This window comes from Garra rufa, unplaced genomic scaffold, assembly GCF_049309525.1.
Source record: "Garra rufa unplaced genomic scaffold, GarRuf1.0 hap1_unplaced_513, whole genome shotgun sequence".
NCBI classification, from domain to species: domain Eukaryota; kingdom Metazoa; phylum Chordata; class Actinopteri; order Cypriniformes; family Cyprinidae; genus Garra; species Garra rufa.
In genome coordinates, this window is record NW_027394780.1 from 1 (window position 1) to 12,329 (window position 12,329).

Genomic DNA, 12,329 nt, shown 5'->3' on the forward strand with positions numbered 1-12,329 from the left:
CAGATATTTTAATGTGATACTTTATTAAATTACGTAACTCGCATTACTTGTAATGCATAACCTCAAACACTGGTGATGAAACATGTTCTTGAAGAGAGGTTCAAGGTAGAAAAGTGAACTTTACCTCATCAAACTCTTCTGTCATCTTCCTGATGATCTCAGAGTTTTGCATGTTGCGGAACATCTCACCAGTGACAACACCTGTAAAGATAACAGGTATTAAAATAAGACTTTAAAAGTTTGGTATGTTTAAAAAAGTAATAACATTAATGAGGAAACAAGTCATAAGATGCACATCCAAAAATAAAAAATAAAAACTGACAGTATTTACTCTTTCCATATAACAAAACATTCATTTTGCCATTAATTGTAATAATCCAGTGAGATTATTGTTTGCACAAGGAGTCTGACAACAGCCAGAGCTCAAAAACAAAAATCTCCCTGGATTATTACAATTAATGGCAAAATTAATGCTTGGAAACGTAAACTGACATTTCCTACTGACACACTACAGCAAAAGCTGGTGAAAATACTAGTGTTTTAATAATTTTGGCCACCACTGTAAATAAACTCTATAAAGTTGGATGGATTATGATTTGCTGTCAATGTTTAATTGTTCATCAAAAAAAATATCATCCTGAAAGTGATTCCAATGATATTGCTCCTCTTTATCATTATAGCTGTGGTATGAACTTCCCTATTCTTTTAAAATTAACGATGATTAAAACATTATACTTGTAGTTACCATATATATATATATAGCAATTGTCCTTTGTATTGTATTGGGCTGCCATTTTTTTTATCCTTTCGGTCAAACAAGATTTTCAAAGCCATATTTTGAAAAAAATAATGACCTGGCTTACAGTTATTCCTCATACAAAGCTTTCATATGGATTAAAACAAGATTGAATATACAGAACAAATTCATCTTGATAATGTCAGATAACTTTGATAGAAAGGTATGTCATGGATTACAATTAACCAATAATTATTCAGACAACTGTTAGTATGACTATATTTACATTTTTATAACTATCAATACTTTGTTGACCAATTACCAAGAAATGGTGCAAAGTTTTTTTTTTAATCAATTTTACAAGGAGTCCACTGTATGAAATTATTTTGGGTATGTCACAGTTTATTTTATACCAAAAAATATTCAGACACTAGATATTACTAGTGTGTGCAAGACACTATAATTTTTTTTATGTGAGCATAAATGAATTATAGTGTCCTGCACCCACTAGTAATATTTTAGTTTAAATTGTTTATAGTTTAAAGAATTTTTGGTTTGACTGTAGCACGAAAACCACTTTTATAATTGTTTTATGTCCTTTTTGGACCTTAATAACCCAGTCCCTATTCCCTTACTTTATACTGAAGACAGCACAAAAAGTAATGCAGTTTGGAATAAAAATGAGGGTGAATGTCTGTCACAGCATTTCTCCAAGCTCAGACCAGATCACATGAGAAATGACATTCAAACCTTTGCAGCCAGAGCACTGGATGAAGAAATTGATCAAGTCGAGAAGTGCGACGTCTCTGTCATGTTTGTAGGACTCAATCCAGTCATCAACGACCGACTGCAAAAGAGGAGAGCAGAAATCTCAAAGGTCAAAATCTGCTCGACTACACAGCGGTACATCTGTCTGCATATTCTCCTGCCAACACTCAAATCCCACCAGAAGCTACGAACCCACATGAGGGAATTTAAGATGTGAATGCCAGAGCGAGACAGAGGGCAGTGTAAAAACCGGTAATATGCTCACTGACCTGCATGGCACTCTTTCCCAGCCTGACCACTTCAAAAAGCATGACATTTTCCATGCCGTTTTCCTGGTGGTGACCGTTCATGCGTCCAGCTCCTTTCGCCATTCCTTTCCCCTTCTCCCCGGGGCCCTTCTTTCCTTTCTTCGCCTGAAGCAGAGTGACATCACAGGTCAACAGTGACGGACTGGATAAAACTCTCCACAAGTGAAAAATGACTGAATTCAGCAATTGCTGAAGAGTATAACAGCCACACCAAATAGTTCCCAAATATTATGTGTAAATCAAACTTATCAAAACTTCATTTATGTATTAAAAAAAGTTTTAAGATATTTCACATGAAATATGTTTCCATATAGTCCACAAGAGAAAATAATAGTTGAATTTATAAAATGACCCCGATTTAAAAGTTTACATCCCCTTGATTCTTAATACTGTGTTCTTACCTAAATGATCCACAGCTGTTTTTATGTTTAGTGATAGTTTGTCCTGAACAGTTAAACTGCTCGCTGTTTGCCAGAAAAACCTTCAGGTCCCACAAATTTTTTTTTTTCGGTTTTAAAGCATTTTTGTGTATTTTAACCCTTTCCAACAATGACTGCATGTTTTGAGATCAATCTTTTCACACCGAGGACAACTGAGGGACTCATATGCATCTATTACAGAAGGTTCAGATGCTCACTGACGCTTCAGAAGGAAAAACGATGCATTGAGAGCCTGGGGGGGGGGGGGGGGGTCTTTGATCAGAATGGAAATGTGTACATTTTTCTTATTTTGTCTGAATATCATATTTTTTTCCATTTAGTACTGCCCTTCAGAGGCTACAGAAGATAGTTACATGTTACCCAGAAGACAAAATAAGTTAAATTTACCCTGATCTTACAATTAAAAAAGCTTTCATGCTAGAGGTCGACCGATATTGGTTTTTACCGATACCGATAGCTAGGTTGGACCACACTGGCCGATACCGATTAATTAACCGATAGATTTTGAAAATGGATATTGAAGGGCAACTAAAATAGTGCTCTACGATTTAAAAAAATAAATACTAAACCATACTTTGTAAATGAATAAAAATATTAATATTAATTATAAATTGATCATTAAAGTTATTTCATAGTTCATTAATGTTAACCAAATGAACTTCGAAATTTAACAATATATCAGTAAATGTTGAAATTAACACTTTAACAAGGAACAACACTTCTATTCTACAGCTTTCATCAATCTTAGTTGATGTTACAAATGGGCTCATTGTAAAGGGGTGGGAATCTTTAAATTTTAACATTTTTTTATTATATAAGCAGGCTACTTTTTAAAACAATTACTTATTTAAAATTAGTGTTCTTTAAGTGTCGGCAAGTTTACAGAAGTAGTTATTGTTTTTTTCTTTTTCGTTTGATTATTACTGATGAGATCAGACAGTGGCTGCTTTAACAGGCTGCATTCAAACGAATGCAGATCTATTTCGATGTATCAGATATTTTGTCCTGCTCTGAAAACATAACTGACTGTGTGTACATCAGTTTCGTATAAAAGTATTTGAAAATCCAAGTGCATTTAACCGCATCTGCAATCAAGCTTTTTAGGACGAACAAACACAAAGAGCAATTGAAAGTCTGTCAGTGCATCTACTGCATTACAAACGGCAGAAATGAAGGCACATGTAAAGTCAAAAACTGCGATTGACAGCTCACACGGTCAAACAATACACACTTATTAGCTCACTGTTGAAATTCTGTGCAATGAAGCCAGCCGCGTTTCTGGCGCGCACGCGTGCCATATGCGGGAAAAACACACGCTCATTGAAGAGAGGATTGAGATGCGTCTGAGAATCTATTTTTCACCCACCCTTAATGAAACCGAACAAAAGTGCAGCGCTGTTTTGCGCGGACAACTTGCAGGTATCACACACACAGGACGCGTTGTATAGTTCAAGCATAAATCTAAAACAGTTTATTTAATCACCAAACGGGCAAATGTTTACTTCAAGAATGATCAAAAAAGCGGCAAAGGTTAGTTTAAACATGAAACGGAAAGAGAAAGTGCGATCTATATTGCAGCCATTTCAGAAACAATTTCTTTTCTGTTTTACATTTATGTTTAAATATGATTTGTTTTTGTTTTGTTTCAGTTTAATATGTTAATTACGAAAGAAGTTTGTGTAATTTGTAAATGTCATAAAGGACGTGGTATGAATTGGACGGCAATACGCCAGGAGAATTGGAGAGGGTCAGACACAATTTTTGACCACTTCGTACGTTTTTATTTGTGGAAAATCCCTTCTTTAACGAATTTCGTTTTGTATTATTTTTATCTTAATTTTTAATAGATATTTTTGTTGATCAGTTATTAAAATCAAATAGGAACAGGAAAATGGCATTGTGAAATAAAGTGCGTAACAAGATGCAAACTCACCATGCTTCAACGGCCTGAAGAAAAGGCTAAAACATAAATTATAGCTCTATATTAAGCATACAGACTTAAGTTTGCTTAAATGCACAATACTTAATTTTCCAGCCCAGGGTCAAGTCTTTATGAACGATGTGGGACAGATGTGTAATGTAAAACTAAGGCGCGCTGTGACTGATTTTGTCGGCTAAATGAACACAGTTTGCTTTCTCATGTCTTTAAATCTGCAACTTTGCTGGATAAAAATATGAACAGCTGGATATAAATCAATACAAATATATGGTAACAATCCTGGCATTAAACATTGGTCTGGGGCTTAACCTCTCATACTCTATGACAGCGGAGCGTGAGCCGCTTCAGCAAAGAATGCAACCCGGAAAAACCATCGGCAAGGATTTTTGCCGATAACCGATAGTTCGGCCAATCAACTATCGGTGCCGATTAATCGGCAAAACCGATACATCGGTCGACCTCTATTTCATGCACTGTTTTCCTTCTGGAGCATCAGTGAGCATTTGAGCCTTCTGTAATAGTTGCATACGAGTCCCTCAGCTGTCCTAAGTGTGAAGAGATGGATCTCAAAATCATACAGTCATTGCTGAAAAAGATACACAAAAGAATTTGTGGGACCTGAAGGATTTTTCCGAAGAACAGCAGGGAGTTTAACTGTTCAGGACAAATAACAGGACTCAAATAACTAAACTCACTTAAATCACTAAACAAAAACACAGTTGCGGATCATTCAGGTAAGAATCAAGGGAATGTAAACTTTTGAATTCATTTTAATAAATTCAACTATTATTTTTGCTTGTGGACTATATGTAAACATCTTATATGTGAAATATCTTATTTAGGTCAGTGCAGTAATATGGATCATGTATAAAAGGGGGGTGTAAACTTTTGACCTCAACTGTAGATACATGGTTATCTCATCCTTCAGTAGTTAAATAAATCGTTCACCCAAAAATTAAATTTTACTGAAAATGTACTCACCATCAGGCCACTTTAGACATGAATTTGTTTCTTCATCAGAACAGATTTGGAGACATTTAGCATTACATCACTAGCTCACCAATGAATCCTTTGTATTGAATGGGTGTCCACTGAAAATTAGTCCATAATTCAGAATATCACAGAATATCCCCCAGTGGAAAATGTCAATCCCTTGCTGTCCTCTCATATCAAAATCCACATATTTGTTTAGAAATAATTATGTTCATCATAGAAATAATCTGTTCATATGTCTCTCTTGATTGATTGGAAAAAGCAATATAGAGGATAGAGGATATTTTACAGCTCAAAGTTAAAAAATTGCAACTTATTGATCCATTTATTAATAACTGTCGTGTCAACTACTTTTGGATTATTGTGATGCTTTTAATCAGCAGTTTGAAGTCTGATTCTGACGGCACCCATTCGATCCAGAGGATCCATTGGTGAGCAAGAGAGGCAATGCTGCATTTCTCCAAACGTTTTCAGATTTAAAAAAACTCATCTACATCTTGAGGGCGAGTACATTTTTAGCAAATTTTAATTTTCAAGTGAACTATTCCTTTAAGTCACAATCTTAGGTCACGAAAAGTTCACAAGCCCTGGCCAATTATTAGCTCTAGGACCATTTCCATGGAAAAGGGGTAAAAGGCCATTTAAATGAACCTTGTGAAATCTCATAATGACTTTGTGATAATCAAAAATGTCAGAGTCCACTCATACCTTCCCTTTCCCGATGATGATATTCCTCCCATCAGGATCATCGAAATCAGTGTCTGATGAGAATCGGGTGTCAGTGTCCCTGTTCACACAAACAGATCAATGTTATCAGAGTGCAGGAGAACGTGTGAACGCACGCATACACACAATCTGTATTCATTACTCCTGTGTGTCTGTGCACTCACTGAGGGTAATGAAACTCTGTTTGTAATTCCGGTGCAGCTATCATTTCTTTAACATCTTCTGGTCCACTTCAACGTATCAAGGGCTTTGTCTTCATACACACAGGGCAACAGCGGGTACTTTTGTCTCATAAACCTAAAACATACACAAAATGGGGAGAGAAAAAACAAAACATTAATATCTTGTGTCCTTATGTGTTAAGAGGTTAAAAACATGCACACATACATTAGCAATATATTAATTCTTGCTTAATATTATAAATTAACTGGCTGTTTTTCAATTCATTTTTTAATGGCTGGCTTATATTCATGTGCGTCAGCTGGCTGTCGCACCGCATCTCAGTTTTTTCATGTTCTCAAGCTACGAGAGGTGCATTTTAATACAGTCTGAATGTCACAGTGTACAGTGTTGACACAAACTCCTGTGACAAAACAGTTTGCAAGGTCTCGTCAAAAGTTAAGCCGTAACCAGACACACAATTAAAAACCTTTCGGATACACTTTTGTATATGTTGCTGAATTCTAATAGTCAAGGCATGCTATTACTGTGTTTTCATGTTCATCCTTATCATCCAAAAATTACATAACTAGCGGCATAATTACAAATGTTCCAGTATAGCAGTATAAGCGTGCTATTAAAATCAAAAGACCTCTAAAAGAGTCATAACAACTACAGATTAGTCGTTTTACTGTGTCTAGAGCTTCATCAGTCTATCATTATGGTTAGGCAGAATAAATGCATTTATATTATTGCCACATGGGGGCAGTATGGCTCCATATCAGCACTGCTGAGCTGATCACTCAGACAGAGACTCTTTCAGTCTTGTGTGAAAGCTGAAGCACATGCACCTCTTTATTACTAGTAGTAGCACCATTGAAAAACAACAATGAAAATAAATACATAAGGCAGTTTTTTTCATTTCTTAACGTAATGATATTTAAAATCACACTTTTACATAAAGCTATAAACCATATTTTACAAATAAGATCACCCTTCAACAGAAGACATAACACAAAACCCCTTTTCTGATAATGATGTTATAGGGATAGTTTACCCAAAATGACAAATCGTTTTAAACCTGTATGGCTTTCTTTCTTCTGCAAAACATGAAAAAGTCTGTTTTTTTGAGTCCATAAGGGAGTATAATTCACTTTGGGGTGACGTTTCAATTTAAATTTACTTGTGAATATAGGACATTTCTCTATGAACTACAGCTGTTTTCTAAAGCAGAAGTTATTACTTGAAAAGACAAGCTCTTTAACATGCACAGCAGAAGAGGAAGATATCAGAGCAACGTGATATTATCAGCCCATGAACGGACCACAGCTCTGCAGTGAAACCACCTGTTCATGACATGTACACAACAACACACTGTAATAACCCATAAGCAATTTATTGTAGCAGTGACTGAAAAAAAGACTACCACGATTATCCTTAAAGACCTCAGTAAATGGCTAATTCACACTAAAACAGGATGCCAGATCCAAACATATCATATGGCATAAATACCCAACAGCATTTAGTTCACAAACAAGATCTGCTATTGCTAGTCAAAGACAGGTGGTATTAGAGAATTAACATTGCACAGACCATTTCAATGAACAAAAACCTGGATAAAGCATCCACGCAGAATGAGCTTATGTTTACTGTACAGTCCTGTTCATCTGCCACTGCTTAAACACAAAGTCCCACACTAAACTCACACCTTTGGCTCAAATGTTTCAGAGCCACTGTGCTTTATGCACTTTCAGGCAATCAAACCGACAAACAATTCATTTATATTTGCCTCTTAAGTCGGGTCAAGCTTTTTTTTCCCCAATGCATTTTTATACTAAACCTAAGAAAGTATAAAATGAACAGTCAATATGAATAGTTGGTGCATTTCTCGGATAAATGCTAAATCTTGTGAAGTGGTGCTTCCACTTTAATCGATAATCTTGCATTATTTTTGTAATTTGACTGTATAATTAGAAAGACCTGTAGTTTAAAGACGCACATGAAAAGTTATTTTACTTATTCTAAAACTGTTCTTGTGTGCCAATAAACTGCAGTGTATACATTATTTCACTAAAGAATAGGCATAAGTCTTAAACTGAAGATTTCCCCCCCCCAAATATGCAGATGTGGAGTAAAGTGTGTCAGTGAAAGAGTAAAATGGCTAATACATATACACTATTTGCTACACACCATTTTTTCTAAAAATGGCACGTGTTGTAAACTGTGTCAGATGCATTGGGATAAAGTGTTTCAGTGACAGCTAACAGCTGTAGTAGGTTTAACCTACAACTGCTAGAAAAACTAATATGTGACCCCGGGCCACAAAAGCAGTCTGAAGTAGCACAGTTATATTTGTAGCAATAGCCAAATGTACATTGTATGTACATTGTACACACATCTGTGTGTTGTCACAACAAAAGTCTTTTCATTAATGATTTAGCAGGTTTAGCCTTTATTATAGAGGCACTAATTTCCTCAGACAACACTTTGGAAAAAACACATATTGCTAAATGACTTGTAAAAATACCACTAACTTACATCAAAAAACAGCACGAGTGTGGAGAATTACAGTGCCATGAAAGTGATACAGGCTGTTCAGAGCCGTGCGCTGAAGATGTGCCCGCGGTTCAGAATGAAAACAAGTGGGCGTGGCTCGCCGAGTCTGTCATATCGCGCCGCTTCCTTGCTGATTGGCCATCCAGATTCCACCGTTTCCAGGAAACATCTCAGAGAGCCGGGGCTTCATGTCCACCTCTGTGCCCATATAAGGAAACATCACGTCCGCCCTCTTTTTCACCGCATCCAATCAGAGCGCGCCAGTAACATTTGTGGACGTAAACATGAACAGAGCGAGAAGGAAGGAACCGGGCCACCGCTGTAAAAATGACGCATTTAGACACGGCCCATTATTTCAAAACGGATCGTTTAGTTTTTTTAAACGAAAGTTCTACTAATATTCTGAATTCATAAAACATTCCAAAGAGAGCAAGTAACGTTTTTCTAAGAACATATTACCCGCAACACGCTGATTCCGACTATATATGTATGTGTGAGCTTAAAGAGGTGTGGCCTTCAGCTCTCGAATGAGTGCGAATTAAATATAACAAGTTAAGTTTTAGATAACATAATCAGAGTACATTATCAGCAGCGGAATTAAATACATATGTCGAATACGATGTTCATCTCTGCACCAAATGCAGAGCAAAGCGTGTGCTGAGAACGTGAGATAACAGTTATGTAATACCCAGCAAGTAACAATAAGCAGCATTTATGCGCGGTGCACAGATGCAATAAAGCTCAATGTTCTTTGAGAGAGTAATCAGCGGTAAGGCGGGAATTCAACAAAGCGTTCGAAGGAAAAGTGGCGCCAAATGACGCGTCTATCCACAGCCATTGTGACCCACACACACACACACACACACACTGACAGCTTAGCTCAAAACTAACACTGCACCATTATTTCATTCAATGCTTTCCGGTTCCTGTTCACTAACAACGTGTGGACGGATCTGTTGTCTATATAATGTCAAATACACTACCAGTCAAATTTTTTTTTTAATGTTTTTAAATAATTATCTTCTGCTCACCTGCTGACCAAGCTTGCATTTATGTGATCCAAAGTACAGAAAAAGCAGCAATACAGTGAAATATTTTTACTATTTGAAATGACTGCTTTCTATGTTTTTAAATAAAATGTAATTTATTCCTGTGATTAAAGCTGTATTTTTAGAATCATTTCTACAGTCTTCAGTGTCACATGATCCTTCAGATATCATTCTAATATGCTGATTTGCCACTGTTTTCAGGATTCTGTGATGTACAGAAAGATCCAAAGATCAGCATTTATCTGAAATAAACTGCTTTTCTAATTTTAAACACTATACCGTTTAAAAGCTTGGAGTTAGTACTTTTTTTTAAATTAGAAATTAATACATTTATTTAGCAAGGATGCTTTAAATCGATCAAAAGTGATGATACAGACTACAGATTTATAATGTTACAAAATATTTCTATATCAGATAAATGCCTTTTCTTCTAAAAGAATAAACTTTCTATTCATCAAAGAAACCAGAAAAATTCTACTCAATGATTTCTGAAAGATCTTGTGACACTGAAAACTGGAGTAATGATGCTTAAAATTCCTCTTTGAAATCACAGGAATAAATTACATTTCAAAATACATTCAAGCAGAAAGGAGCTATTTTTAAATAGTACAAATATTTCAGAATTTTAATGTTTGTGCTGTACTTAAAATCAAATAGATGCAGATTTGGTGAACAGAACAGCCTTCTAGTTCAAAACTAACTGTTTTGACTGGTGATGTACATAACTGTAAACCTGGCCTCTATATTAAAATTCTGTCTAGATATGCATCCGCGTACTATTTTATCACACAATGGCAGTCTAAAATAAAGGCTTTCACTTTGAACACTAAGCCAAGTAAACAAAACACCATTCAAATCAAATATCGAAATGCACAGATCCCATTCATCCTATGCAGCAAATAGAAAAAATGAAGTATTAGCCATTTTACCATTTTATCAAGTGACAGATGAATTTGCGCCAAAATACCGTAAAGTTTGATTGGACGCACGGCCTCTGACGTCAACAACAAAAGATATGGGAAGTGTCTTTTCCACCTTTTAAAAGTTGATTAGCATCACATTTATGTTAACTGCCCTATATAAGTGCCATTACAGTTTCATTAAGCATTGTTTCAGAACTCTATCAAAACAGAAGTGAGAGCCATTTTTGGGTCACGACCCACTGGTCTAGAGAAGTGAGAAATAATGTGATCTGCTAATGTATGGAGCTAGTATGTGAAGTTGAGTGTCGAGATCAGGCGGACGCTCGCAAACTCCTCCTCGTCGCACTTCTTACCACGATATTACTTCATTACTCGCGGTGTTTTACTTCCAACGCACTATTTTCAACGTTAAACGACGAGCTTGTTAGCTCAAATGCAGGATATCGTCGCGAAATCCCACAGTAGTTTGACGGGACGATTAAAAACACGATCAGAAGGGGAAAAAATCTCCATCTTGAAGTCAATCCAGCACAGCTGTTTTCGGGATTCTCCATTTTGGCTCCGCTCGTTTCCAGTCATTATGCACTCGCACCTACCACACGCGTACATACAACGCGTAAAAATGGCCAGCGAGCGTGTTTAAAATTGACAATGTGATGAAATTAGCATAATAGGTGCGACACCAGCTTTTCCATCTCGGAAAAGGGGGGAAAACATCGCGTCCTCGTCCTCCATCTTGCCTCTCAATTTGTGTTCCTGACTGTGCAGGGTAAGGTTAGCCCGCTAGCTAACTGTTTACCAATGAAACGCCACGAAATACACACGCTACATTCGTTCGCTAAACCATAATACGCTTGTTTAAATTCCTAAGGAGCACGGCGAGGTGGTTTTTGTCAACTAAATACGACAACGGAAGCACGGCGGCTCGTTTCGTATCCTGTCCCTCGCTTATCAGGCTAGCGCGGCTAACACATCATCCAAATAACCCTAAAGCCACTAATTTCTATAAATCTCTCCGCCATTTTACCACTTACCCGATCGTCAGGGTCGGTTCCGGATTGTTTAGAAGGACTTCTTGAAGAGCTAGATGGACTCCAGTGGCTTTAAAGTGCGCATTCGCGGCTATTTCATGGATGTAGTTTGAAAGTGGCGGTCAGAGGCGGTTTTGGACACGCTCTTACCCCGCTTGCTCCGTTCGGTTTGTTGTTCCGATCACTCAGAGACAAACTGCTGGTGTAGAGCTGCCACCTCGTGGACAGTGGAGGGATTGCAGGAGTGAGCTCGACACTGACATTTAGTGGTCGAGGCCTTTAGGTGCAAATTGAACTATTTTATTATAATAGAGCACTATTTGTCTCTTGATTTTTATTTTTGAGGTACGTTTTTTTTTTTTTTCATATAAACTAGCAGTCAAAAGTTTTTGAACAGTAAGATTTTATTTTATTTTATTTTATTTTTTTAAATAAGTGTCTTCTGCTCTGCAAGCCTGCATTTTATTTCCAAAGTACAGCAAAACACTAACACTTTGATATATTTTTACTATTTAATATATAAGAATATATTTTAAAATGTAATTTATTCCTGCTGACTTTTTAGCATCATTACACCAGTTACATGATAATTTTCTGATTTGCTGATTATTATTATGTTGAAAACGGCTGAGTAGACTTTTTTCAGGTTTCTTTGATAAATAGGAAGTTCAGAAGAACAACATTTATCTAATATAGGAATC

The 12,329-nt window shown here is 36.5% G+C and overlaps 1 protein-coding gene across 1 annotated transcript; it reads right to left on the minus strand.

Moving 5' to 3' along the window:
- Positions 1-124: 124 nt before the first annotated feature.
- On the minus strand, positions 125-11,790 carry LOC141317228 (cohesin subunit SA-2-like; the record flags this gene model as incomplete). The annotated part of the gene is made up of 6 exons (XM_073832997.1): positions 11,632-11,790; positions 6,075-6,207; positions 5,893-5,971; positions 1,774-1,917; positions 1,487-1,583; positions 125-201 (listed from the first exon to the last, which is right to left on the minus strand). Coding segments are annotated over exons 2-6 (441 nt in total), but the record flags the coding sequence as incomplete, so codon positions are not given.
- Between the last annotated feature and the right edge of the window lie 539 nt (positions 11,791-12,329).